This window comes from Crassostrea angulata, chromosome 3 (genome assembly GCF_025612915.1).
Source record: "Crassostrea angulata isolate pt1a10 chromosome 3, ASM2561291v2, whole genome shotgun sequence".
In the NCBI taxonomy this organism is placed as follows: domain Eukaryota; kingdom Metazoa; phylum Mollusca; class Bivalvia; order Ostreida; family Ostreidae; genus Magallana; species Magallana angulata.
Window position 1 is genome coordinate 5,798,953 of NC_069113.1, and position 13,377 is coordinate 5,812,329.

The 13,377-nt window shown below is 34.0% G+C and overlaps 2 protein-coding genes across 3 annotated transcripts; one reads left to right on the plus strand and one right to left on the minus strand.

Annotated features, from left to right (window-relative positions):
• Positions 1–378: 378 nt before the first annotated feature.
• LOC128176152 (ras-like protein family member 12) lies at positions 379–9,684 on the plus strand. The gene is made up of 6 exons (XM_052842255.1): positions 379–476; positions 1,411–1,680; positions 8,034–8,090; positions 8,189–8,262; positions 8,661–8,848; positions 9,035–9,684. Exons 2-6 carry the CDS (start codon positions 1,599–1,601, stop codon positions 9,351–9,353), a joined length of 720 nt encoding a protein of 239 aa, XP_052698215.1. The 5' UTR covers positions 379–476; positions 1,411–1,598; the 3' UTR covers positions 9,354–9,684.
• LOC128176151 (uncharacterized) lies at positions 9,559–12,841 on the minus strand. 2 transcript variants are annotated; one of them, XR_008242750.1, is made up of 3 exons: positions 12,796–12,841; positions 9,885–10,934; positions 9,559–9,852 (listed from the first exon to the last, which is right to left on the minus strand). XR_008242750.1 is itself a non-coding variant. In XM_052842253.1 (2 exons), exon 2 carries the CDS (start codon positions 10,864–10,866, stop codon positions 9,994–9,996), a length of 873 nt encoding a protein of 290 aa, XP_052698213.1. In that variant the 5' UTR covers positions 10,867–10,934; positions 12,796–12,841; the 3' UTR covers positions 9,559–9,993. The 2 variants fall into 2 exon arrangements, 1 of the variants encoding a protein (XP_052698213.1); XM_052842253.1 differs by having other exon boundaries at positions 9,559–10,934.
• Between the last annotated feature and the right edge of the window lie 536 nt (positions 12,842–13,377).

Sequence of the window (13,377 nt, forward strand, 5' to 3'; positions counted from 1 at the left end):
TTTAACCGATGCTGCGTGTGGATGTATTTTGAAATAGATTGGGAAATCAATATGATCTCTTAAGTGTTCAACAAACAGTTATTCTATTTGAACACTGCGATTGAGACCCAAGAAATATACATTACACGTGGTTTGGATACATCCAAAGAGGAATAGGAACCAAATGTGAAATTAAGGTAATGTATACTTCCTGGAAACTGGCGGGCAGACGTCTGCGATCCTAGCATAAAGTAAACACCCAGTGTATCCAGAACGGTTCGCCAATCACTGTAATATTCTTAGAAAACACCAAAACTAACTCGAGAGCAAGCTCATGTGTATGTATAATGTATTTTGCGGCCTGATACGTGAATCTCGCAGAGGCTCGCACGTGATCATGACTGTTGCGAACTGAGGCTGCTATGTTGGATGTAAACAGGGCTAGGAGGAGGGTGAGTAGTTGTCATTAGAGCAGGTACTTCTTTATCCTCGGACAGGTACGCTCATTAATCTTATTCTGTCATATAACATTGAGATTTATTGAGAAAATTCAGGATTTTCGGGGTCATAATCTTCAAAATATGTGTTTTTTTCTTATTTGTTTTAATATATCGTTTTTTATATGAAAAGAAATTATTTTTCTTCAAAAAATTCAATAGTAGGAATTATTTCTTGAATTTATAGAAAGTCTGAATTATGCTGTTGTTGGGAATAAAATATCGATAGCTGTTTTCTCTCTTGGTGCATGGGAACCCGAGTTTGATTTTCTGGTTAATAACCAGATCTGTGATGCAAGACCTAAATTGACAGGTGGCATGTTCTGTTCTCGATTTTATCGAATTCATCTCGCGATTTAACATTGCCTTTGTTTTGAGAACAGAAAAAATAATCTTTTAGCTTGAAAAACGAAGTTTCGTGATAGATTAAATTTTGAAGTAAACGTTGGATTCCTCTTATCTGTATTTCAATTACAGTGAAGTGTTATTTGTAAGCATAAAGGGATGATGTTGAAGAATTCAGATATTGTTTTTTAATTGCTAAAACCGACAGTGATATATTTCAGTTTACGTGTGGTTTTAGCTAGTTTTATCAGCAAAAGCGTGTTTAATTAAACAGTCATGAAATTCTCTTTGTACACTTACATGAGGGTCATTTTTAATCGGTGAAAATTCTCTTATATCCTATCATCTTTCAGAATTTTTTGGAAAGTTTATTGGGTTTGTCTCTGACGATTCACGAACTTGAATAAAAACATTTATGATTTCTTATATTCAAAAATGATAAAGAAAGTGTTTTCATTTATGAAGCAGTGAGAGATTGATTAGAATCTGACGTGAGGGTATATAATATTTAATGAAGTAATTGACGGTCGTTCAACAGTTGTTACGGAGTATTTCGCACGTTAACCCTGTTCCTTCCTCTCTGTTACAGATGCCAAGCACCCACTGACCATACTGTTCAATGACTCCGACATCTGGGCACATGGCGATCGTTGGCGATACCCTAATCTGATTCCGGGGGATTCTTTATGAACTCACTTGATCTCTTCAAAATGGACCGGACGTGTAAATTTATCTTACAAAAACTTCTGAGAATCTCTGTGATATAATTAAGAAATTATGAGTGGTCGGCGAGTCGGGGGGAAGCCCTCCCCGGAATACAACATCGCACTGTTGGGAGACCTAGGGGTCGGGAAATCAGGTGAGATGTTTCACCTTGCTATAGGTGTCGTACGGGGTTTTGGTACTTTTCTTCGACGTGCAGATTTTTGTTTACAATATATTTTCGTAAATGATGTAGAAATAATTGGCTTACCAGAAGTGGGACTTGTAAAAGCACAAGTGATCTGCATTAGCAACTGTTTGATAGGTTTTTCCTTCATTGCTATCAAAGAGATTGCGCTATTTCCATGAATTCTCATCAATGAAATTGCGCGCAAACTTGCTATCGCGCCAGTAAATCAGATCTGTGAAATAGCTTTCTCATTTAAAAACACCTACTATTTAAGCAAAGCAAAAATTTGGTAAATCGCGTAATTTTAATGGTGAAACCTAAATTTTTGACTGAATTCTTCAAGTTGGATACAGATTTTGGCGTTACAATGTTGTCCGTTTTCGACTGTAATTGTTGCCCGATGTCTCGCGCAAGGATATCTTAAGCCGGTGCAAGAGAAGAAGATAGGGTTGTTTTAGCAGCGTAGCAGCAATTAGCGCATTGCTGGTACCAATTTACCACCTGTGCAATGTTCAGCTTGTCACTGTGGTCGGACCAGGTTTAATGTTTGTTGTTGGCGGGGGAAGAAGGGGGGGGGGTGTTCTGTCGGAGTGAGGTTCTATCTCCGTACTTCATTCAATTTCCTGCTTTTTACGATAGTGGAGGTCTAGAAGAATTGCATTCATAAAACTTGCATCTATTGGTGTTTAAGGACCCACTTCACACCGAACACTGATTTTAGAGTCATCTGCCATTTGATCTAAAATAGGGAAAAATTGCATTATTTAAAACCAGTTCAAGTATTCTGTACATTAGAATATTTTTTAGTTTAGACCAAGATAAAGAAATCGAAAACTTTATTTCCATGCATTCTCAGCACTTAATTAAGTAAAAGCGATTTTCTATTTATCATCAATAATTTTTCGGGATTATATTGGTACGCATGACGTGCCCTAGGTTGAAACTAGACATAAGTAAACCATGAAATGTAAATACTTGATAAAGGAATAATCATATGAGTTTAAACTATTTTTGGAAAGTTTGTTTCCTGGTTCATCAAAAAGCTTAGTGTTCCAACCCAGCCTATATAAGCTCAGATTCATTCCTTAATACTTAAACTATCCGCTATTTGTGAAGAAAGTAAGGCCAATTGACTTTAAAATGACAACAAATCGTACAAAATAAAAAGGTAACGTTCCAACAGATTGTTGCGTTTTACGCAAGTCTTTGACGTGAGCAACATTAACAGGTTTTTTTTTCAGCCAATCAATAGCGCGTTACAACCAGAAATAATTATTACGATATAAATTTCTCGATAATTAAAATTATCATTTTTGTTAACGAATAGAGGGTTCTGATTATAACGAATTATTCTAGAATTTTTTTTCCCACTGAGAAATCATTTTATATTGCTTCTTGAAAGACCTCAAGAGATACTTGACAATGAATTAACCCTTGTTGAATTTTCGTAGAATGAATAAAGTGTTGATTAATTAACGAATAAATTAACGAACAATTATTAAATGATACATTTTGTAGTGTTTACTCAGTACAAATTTAATTCTAAATATATTACAATATACGATTATTATAACACCCAAAGAATATTTTTTAATATACTTGCGATACACAAAGTGTGTCCCCTAAAATAGATTTAAAGTCCAGAGTTTCACCCCGTAGCTTTGTTTGTGTCATCTTTTAATATAATGTACATGTACAGTAAAATGACATTATCTAAATAATATAAAATTTGTAAGATTTACCAACTTTTTATATCCAATAATAGATAACAATTCTAGTTTTAAGAATCACATCATAATCTTTGTTAACAATACTAATCTCAAAAGAGAATCATAATTTGACACATTCGTTTCCTAATTTCTTTTTAATTAGTAGAGAATATCAATTTTAAAAAAAACCCATCGTTTAATTCGGAAGTTTGGGTATTTATAAGCTACACACTACAGTCAAACCATTTGTGAAAGTTCCTTCTCTTCATTAATATCTTTTTTTTTAACTTCTCATTGGAACAATCATTAACTAGATATTCCAGAAGAGCAACTGCCGCTTTTGACGCAAAGTTTACAGAAAAAGTTGTTTACCTTTTTATTTTCATTATATTGTAACATTCACAAAATACTTTTGAGCAATATATTAAAGGTATATTACACACATTGAAAGCTTTAAGTGCGTCATAACATTGTTTACGAATTGATATTTGGCAATGACATATTATCGAAACGGAAATATCCGTTCTTCTTGGTTTCTACCATACGATGTCTTTAACACTGCGGCGCTTAATGATGTTTAATTAACAAGATGGTTGTTTTAGCTAATGTTTATGATAACGTTATGGAAAATGTAAGATTTATTTATTACAGGCGTCAAGAGCCCGTAAGTAGGCTTTATGTAACGTGAAAGCAAAAGTCAGGCCTCTTAGCCCCCTAACAATACACAATTGATATACCACTTCATTCAATTCTCATAACGGTGCTAAAGGATTTATGACGATGTGCAATTTGTAGCAATGTACAAAGAACAGACGATTTTTGGCGCTTCCTTCCACTAAATATCATTTTCGATTAGCGCCTCGCTTTGTCGTCCTGCTCGATCTTCTTTTTACTACCCTTTTCACCCCTGCGAATGTGTTCGGAATGTTTTCTTTATCGTTGCTAAGTAAATAATAAATCCAGAGGTGCTCAAATGAAAGTTCACGAGACTTCACCGATATTTGTTCAGTTCCTGTGAAATTTCGAGCGGAAGTATGAGTGTTCGGATAATATTCTCAAAATACGTAAGTACTGGTCGTTTTTCATATCATATCCTACTTTGATTTATGTTAAAACGGGAAAAGCTTTCAAGATGTATGTCTTATTTTACCATCTAGCAGTTATTTATATTAAACGATAATATTTAGAACAGAGTTATCGTTCGTGTTCAAACACGTGTAGAGTGGTTGAAAATATAAACATTGGGTTGCTTAATAAAATCATAGCCATGTTTGATGCTTGTGGTGTGCAATACCATGTTTTAAAAAAAATAATGGGTGTCTGTTTTGCATTAAAACTTAGTATATCGAGCCATTTTCAAGGAACATTCTGCATAAAATGGTATAGTCTGTTTCACTATTGATGTTATTACTAGGTCAGGCGCGGATCGAAAATTAATCCTCAGGAGGGATCTCTTTTAAGCATGTTAGTTGTTGCAACAGCAGACAAAAACTAATTTTTGTATAGTTACATTTATTTCTAGAACACATTTTATTCACCAATTAATGAAGATAAAGTTTAAAATCAATAAACCTCTAGATTTTATATTTGACTATAAGAACCTAGATACTGTGAAATAGACTTTATACACGAGGTACGATTTTTACTACGAAATCGAAAGGGTCAAATAAAACCACGTGGTCTAAAATTTGAATGACAATAACATTCGCAGGGGTGCTTTTAGTTTTTGTTGTATTACGTTGTTTATTCATGCAATTTGCTTTTTTGGCGAGAACTCCTTGCTTTAGTGTATGAGCAAGAAAAAGATACTGGTATTTCTACGATGAATCGATACCATGGCGATGTTGCACAACAACAACAATTAAATTTTCTTAACTATTTAGACACCAGTGCCTGATTTATAATACCAAAGAGTTTAAAAATATTAAAAGTTCTCTGATAAAGAAGAAACACTACCTCGCAGCCTTGCATCTTTTAACAAAACAATTAAAAGGGGTGTTTTCCCTGCAAAGTGTATTTCAGTGAGCGTGTGGCTTATGTAATCTTTCACGTGCGCCTACCATTACTGCCTGTTCTTTGGTCTTCAAAGATAATTCTACGAGAGCTTTACGATCCCTAAGTAATAATTCCACATATACTTCCCTGTGATCTGGACTCCAATATACAACATTCCCCGTGCATGATATCCCCACCAGATTGAATAACTCGGGAAATCTTGATAACAAATCTCTTTTCTTAGACATATTACATCGCTTAATTGCGTTAATGAAGAAGACCTTCATCCAACGTTGATATCGGGGCTTGAGATACCGAGAATGGATGACTTCCAAGTGCGATCTGGTTAGACTGATGGATGGATGGTTTGTGTCGTTATAACCGCGGTATACCACTATATCAAATTAATCCCTCTGAGGTTTATAAGCTATATCTAGAAATAAAGAGGGAGGATTCTTTGATTTACGTTTACGACCTGACAAATTTATACTTTTTTACGCGGTATAAAAGTCTGGAATGTTAGCGCCCTTGACATGGGATACAGTACAGCTCAAGGTCGATTCGGTTTGAAGTATGGTGAATACAATACCCTGATATTGTTTGCATGTCTCTTAGCTGACATCACTAGACTATTGAGTGCATGATATCAAAAACATTTGGTGGTGTTAGGTAACCCCAAGGTCTTCTGGGCCAAAGTTAACAAGCTCAAGACGGCCGTGAATTCACTAAAACTCATTGAATTATCTTAAACCGTTGTGTTGATTCTCGTTGGAACTCTAAGTAGCACAATACTATTGTAGAAGATTGTGGTGGTAAATAATTCCAAAAATAGATAGACAAATAAAAAAAAATCAAGAAAAAATTGGGATCAGATGCCAAACATAAAAATATGAAACATTCTTCCTAAACTTGTCTCCCTTATTTTGGCCTCAATAAGTCATTTTTTTTCAGAATGTGCTTTTATACAAACATGTTACTTAACAATATTTTCAATACATGTACTGAGTATAAAGTTTATCATCAGTCATATTTACAATACTAGTATTCAGTTGATCATGTCATTTTTCAAACCATGCTTGCAACATACCATCACATAAATAGAAATCTATCTCATAAATATTGCAATAAAGTTCATAAAAAAATGACAAAACACATTTTTTTTTGCAAAAACAGTTCGTGTCAGTGTGTCTTGAATGTTCAAGAATAAAATCAGATATTGCCAAAAATAAATATATAATCGAATATACGTATTTGAAAATACATTTTTGAAACATGTTAGATATGCGAGGTTTTGATTTTTCATTTCTTCTCCTTCAAACAGAAGGTATTTTACGCGAATTTGTTTTTAATATAGATGAAGTGACAGATATCCTCTTGTAAAATGTATTACTCATTGCTTGTTGTTTAAACAAAACCAAATGCTTTCTTTGATAGTTCAGAAAGCTGTTCATGCATGTTAAGTAAAATTTTCAGCATTTTATCGGCTCTTTTTATATCTATATCTTGTATTTCCATATACATATAAAGTGAGCAAAAGTGCTTTTAAACAAATTATTATTATTCAATATGTTACAAAGATTAAATCGTTAGTGCATTTGTACATATCATATCTCTTAACTATTTGGTCATATCTTGCTTTGGCTGTTTTTCAACAGTTCTTTGTATTTTTTCACTAAATGAATTAACCAAGAGTTTGTTTTAAAAATACCCTGGAATATATATAAAACGATGTTATTCGATGGGTTTTTTTTTATAATAACGAGCTTTTACCTTCCATTATTTATTGTCAGCAGATCGCCATATTTATTAATATCTTCAATTATTCATCTTTTTACCCAGTTTTACAAATTCTACTAAAACATTTGCTGTAACCAAATTTACAAATTCTACATAAAAAACATATCTGCTATAATAACGGCAACTTTTATAGCAAAACCCAGGGTATAGGTTTATTAAATCAAATTCTTTTGACAAGTGTATTTGTAGGCAAATAAATTCAGCATGTAACCATTTAATGCAAGAAAGTTCAATGCTCTCGAAATACAGAGCGTTATCAATTTAATGATCGAATATTAACGCAAAGGCAGAATAGCACTTTACCATAAAAAAGTTGCTACACAAGAGTTTTCTGGGCACCATCTGTATTCCTATTCAGAATAAATTGTTTTATGCTCGTAATTTTGTCTCCTCTGTGTTAACTTACTCAATAAAATCTACAAGAAAACATTTTTCGACTCGGGCAGTTGTAGATGGTAATCTTTAGATGCAATCTGACGAGCTGGTATCCGCCATTAGTGCGCGGCAACATTCGGTTGAATTTCCCGTTGAAGCAACATGGAACACAATACAATCAGGTTAATAAACGTCAAAATTATCGGTGCATCTCTTGTGTATTTTATGTACATGGATCTAAAAAATGTCTTATCTACGAGACTACTCCCGAAATTACCTTGAGAAAGGTACCCCGTCGCTAGTCTGAACTTTACAATGACGAATCTTTCTGAACTTAAGCAGCGTTCTCATTTTGATTATAAATCTATTCATATCGTTCATTAAGATATTCGAGTCATTTTTCTCCATGACTTATATCAATAATCCGGTTATTTCTGTTTGCAGCACTGACAGTGAAATACATTACAAGAAGATTTATCATGGAATATGATCCTTGCATAGGTATAATTATAATGACTGCACTCATCACATCGCAGGTAGCATCTTCCTAGCTATAAAACTCCAATAATTACAGTTATTTCTCTATAATCTTTTTACAGAGGACACATACACAAAACATGAGGATATTGACGGGCAGGAACTGTCCATTCACGTCATGGACACCAGTGACAAGGTGCGCCAATTACCTATTGTGTATACAGAATATATAAATCTATTTCTAAAGCAGTGTGATTCCTATTTTTTGTCAGAAACGTTATCACGATTAAGTCAAGTAAAATGTAAAGCGCACTGAGCGACCGCAAAATTGTACTGTACTCACTTTGATGTCGGAGATTATTTTGCATCAAAAACTTTTCAAATGAAATTAATGAACTCCTTGTGTGTTGTTACGATTTGTACCTAAATCTCCCCCCTGCAGCAGTAAAAAACAATAATTGAAATCTCTGTTGTCAAAGACCTGTTTCTTTATTTCTGGAGCTAGTCAGGTGCACTTTTTTACTTGAATGGTAAACTTTATTTGAACTATTAAACGTCTTTGAGGAATTATTAACTGAGCATGCACACTTGCAGGAGGACAGCGACCCCCAGCGGTATTTGCGCTGGGCCGACGCCTTCATGGTGGTATATAGTATCACGAACCGAGAGAGTTTCCAGACTGTCCGGAAATACCTGGAGAACATTACTCAGTATATAAAGGCAGTTGGAAAAGAGCTCCCTGTCGCCATTGTTGGCAATAAAATTGACTTAGAGAGATACAGGTAGGGTTTGAAAAATATCAAATTCAGAAACTGAAAATATCAAACACATGGTCGTCCGTCTTGTTTACGAACATCACAATAGATTTGAAAATTTTTCAAACAAGCGATTCATTCAGCTTCAAATTTGTTTTGTTTACGAGCTCCAATGTGTTTTCTTTACCAGCTCCAAATGTGTTTTGTTTACAGGCAAATCAGTAAAGAAGAGGGAGCAGCATTAGCAACAGAGTTTGAATGTCTGTTCTTTGAGACAACGGCAGCAGAGGAATTTGAGTATGTTGAGGACATCTTTCACGGTCTTGTGCACGAGATTCAGCGAGAACGAGGCGAGAAACACATTCACTTTCAGCCTCTTTTTATAACGGAAGAAAAGTTTCAGAGTGCTCAGAGAGGCGGACGGCCGAAGTCTCCTCGGTCTCCTGCAGACCGGAAGGACGATAAAACCGGAAGCAAGAAAAATAGTTCCAGTTTCAAATTATTTAACAAAAGCTTTAAAATCTTTAATTGATTGTGATTGTTTTAACTTTCTTTGATTAGTATGGTATTTATTTATCTGCCAGATGGTATAAGCAAATGCTGCAGAATGGATATAGGTATACTTACATATACATTGTTTATATATTTTGTAATGATACCATTTCCAAGAGTACATATGTATCAAAGATATTTTGGTACCTTGGCAATTCTAAGAATTTGCAATATATGTTCACACATTAAATTGTTACATGTTTTATTGTCACTGAGATCAATATATTTGTAATAAACTAGTGTTGTTACATTTTTGAAATCCTTGTCAAATTAGATAGGAGGGTATATGATTAAATATTTGTCTAATTGTGCATGTTGATTTAATTTATTTATCAAACAGATATCATTTCAAAGTATTTACAAAGCTACATACAATATAAGTTTGCATTCAGCACTACATTGTTTTCCTTCTTGAGAAATTGTGTATTGTCAATAATTACAATAGTAAATTCTCTAGTAAGAACATCTTTTAGTGCTTACTATAAGTACTAATGTCTTACTTATGTCTTACCTATAAGTACTAATGTCTTACTATAAGTACTAATGTCTTACTATAAGTACTAATGTCTTGGTTGTTTTTCACGCGCTCTCATCATTACAACTTTGTACTCGGAACTTCTTCACCTTCCAAGTTTATTCATCAGTGTATTCCATTCTCTCATATAATCCTGAGGGTGCTCTTTTAGATGTGCTGCGTGTATAGATTTCTTCCAGGAGACGGACGTCACGTCCATCTCTTTCTCTTTCCACTTGGTTATCTCTTTCGTGACGTAGGAGGCATCACACATAGGGTCGTTCTCAGAAAAGAAAACCAGTGTAGGGACCTTTACCACGCTCCCCCAGAAATGGCTCACCATTTGGTCGTATACGTCTGTGGTTTTTTTCTTTGTGAGCTTGAAGAACGAGTCCATGAGTACGTGTAACGGTTTCCTGAGGGGTCGTGGAACAGATAAGCTTTCACAGATTCCAGTGACCATGTGGTCGTAGCTCCCCGCCACTACACTGTCAAAGACCTGACCCCGGATGTTCTCTCGAAAGAAGCCAAACTCGCTGCTTTGGCTACTAGAGATCATGGAACACGTCGTAAAATTGTAAGCACCAATGGAGAAGGCATGGACAATATATTTGTCTTCCTTTGGATTCCGCTTGTTTTTCAGAAAAGCAAGGATCTCTTGCGATAGCTTTACAGACACTGGCGGCCAAACAAAGGACGCCATCTGCCCCTTTATTGTCAGAACATCAAATCCAAGTTCATGGTAAAGCATACAGTACTTGTCAACAGCCTTACCATTTGGATATAACCATTCATAGAACAAAACAAGGTCACGAGGTTTCTTTTCCGGGTATTGGGCCACAGACCGTAAGGTCAACTGTTTGCTGAGACGATTTTTGTGAACTTTAACTTCCGGTGTGGCTTTGGTGGTGCTCGAAAGGTAAGCACAGCCGGGAATCCGTGCAACACGTGACATCGCTCCTCTGAAAAGGAGACCCATTTTGGTGTGGAAGGTCTCGGTTCAGTTGTAATCAAATCATGGTCCGTTGCATAAAGTTTTGGTACACTCTAAAAATACAATATACATGTACACATTTATGTAGAAATTCATTAATAAAAAATAAGTGCATGTACATGTATTTCAATGCAAATGTGGGATATATCACAAATCTTAGCTTATACTTCACGCCTACAAGACAAAATAAATCATATTCCAAAGGAATATTATATGATGAAACATTCAGTTTATCTATTATCACAGGAGTATGGAAAAGGTCATTCCCCTGCCTCCACTTGGCACCCAGGGTAGGAATCAAATATTTCTTATCCTTAAAGCACATCTGCAAGACATCGAAATGGGCTCCAAAACATAATTATATTGGCTCATGTTTATGTGATAATAGAAGTTCTGGCAACGCATTATCATACAGAAAGGCGTCATATTTGGCACCTAATAAGCGCGAAATATAAAAATCTTTTGAATACCGCCAAACATCAATCTACGACTTATATATGAAAACACAGGGAATGGTTAAGGTGGTTCGATATATCAAAGCATTATTTGATGGATCGATAAAGTCTAAAAGAATCATTTTATAAAATGTTCATACAAAAATGACATGATATTGTCTTCCAATTGTTTTATGGTTTTTTCTGTATATTATAATAGAAACCAGAAACATCGTTTTAGCTGCGAAGAGGATATTTTATAGCTAAAACTTTGGTACCATTAATCCATAATACAATTATCTATAAATAGTGTAAATATTTACATTTTCAACTGTCTTTGTCTGTGATAATATTACGAATCAATTTTGAACCCTAAAACCCAATACTAGTAACTTCATAAAACTTGAATGACACAAAATGGGCGTGTCTTATAGCATTACCGAAAAACGGTAGTGGCTGCGCCGCGTAGTAATACAAAGCATGTGCTACATAAAAAATAGTGGTTTTTAAATAATGTTTTAAGTGCACAAATCGGAAATAATATAAATATAAGTAATAAGGAATCATTTTTTTAATATTATGAGGTGATAATTTCGGTCGGAGCGTGGTCAGATCTATCACTCAAACAGCCCTTCGGGCTTTATTGGATTTGACCACGCCCCAACCGAAATTATTACCTCATAATTCTCAAAGAATGGTTCCTTATTCCTTAAATACATTCCAAAGACGGCCATATATACCTTATAATATTTTTGAAATTTTTTTTTTATATGATAATGACAATCAAGAACTGTAGATATTTTTAAACCTATGGACCAAAACTACAAATAAACTGCAACTCCCATTAAACAATTGCTATACAATCATAGTTCAACAAGAAATTGAAATATAATAGTGAAATTAAGTATAAATTGTAAAAACATTTAATCACATAAAGTTACAACACGACAGAATTATCGCAGTTTTGGAAAATTCCGGGTTGTTCAGCTGGTTTCATTTACTGATTTTATTATGCATATCAATTATTCAGAATAAATAGTAGTATTTTTGTAATTCAATCTTAAAATAATTCTGCTCAGGATCAGGTTATTTAAAATCGGAATCGGTTCAAATTTAATAAATTGCAATTTGTCTGAAATTTCGCATTTTCGTTTCAATTTCTTTGTAATAAAAAACTCATTTGTTTGATAAGTAGCTTTTGTGACTATTTGTTATTCTTTAGATTATATCCATAGATTAAAATAATAACAATTTTCAAAAAATATTTTCTTCAATGCACTTTGGATTACATTGGAGTTGTCTTTCTTTCCCGTCCCAAAATAAGTCCGTCAGTGATTTTAGAGTTCAGTTCTTGAAAAGTGTCATGTTTATGTCATTATGCATGTGTATCCAAATTAAAGAGTTTCCTACCTCAGTAAATATGCGTAAAGATATTTGTACATCTCTCATAATATCACAATAAATATCAACAAATACATACCCCTATATATAGTGTCCCGAAAATGAAAGTAAATAATAAGTTGCACTTGAACGTATTCGACTATTCTCTCTCTCTCTCTCTCTCTCTCTCTCTCTCTCTCTCTCTCTCTCTCTCTCTCTCTCTGTTGAGAATTGAGAATACAAAATCAATAATTTAATTCATTTTATTTTAATTGAATTTACTTCATTGATAATTAAATGTAATGGAGTTGTTCAGTTACAAGCGAGACATTTGACTCACAATTCTTTTTTTATTTTAATGTAAGCTGGGCTCGTTCCATGTTAAATATACAAAGGTTATATAAATAGTGGTAAAAGTTTATTTGAAAATAGTTTTTTGTTCTTCAAAAAATTACTAACTTATGAAAACAAAATGGTTTTTAGTGTATATGTTTGAAATATGAATAAAATTTATATCTTAGAAAAATATTAAACAAAAACGAAAGGTGTTAAAAATGCCTCACCCGGGGAAACAAAGTTTTTTTTAATACAAAGATCATTGTTAATATGATAAAATGTCATTATGCAAATACGTGTACAAAAAGTGCAAATTCGTGCCAGTGAAAAATGCGAATATGACAGA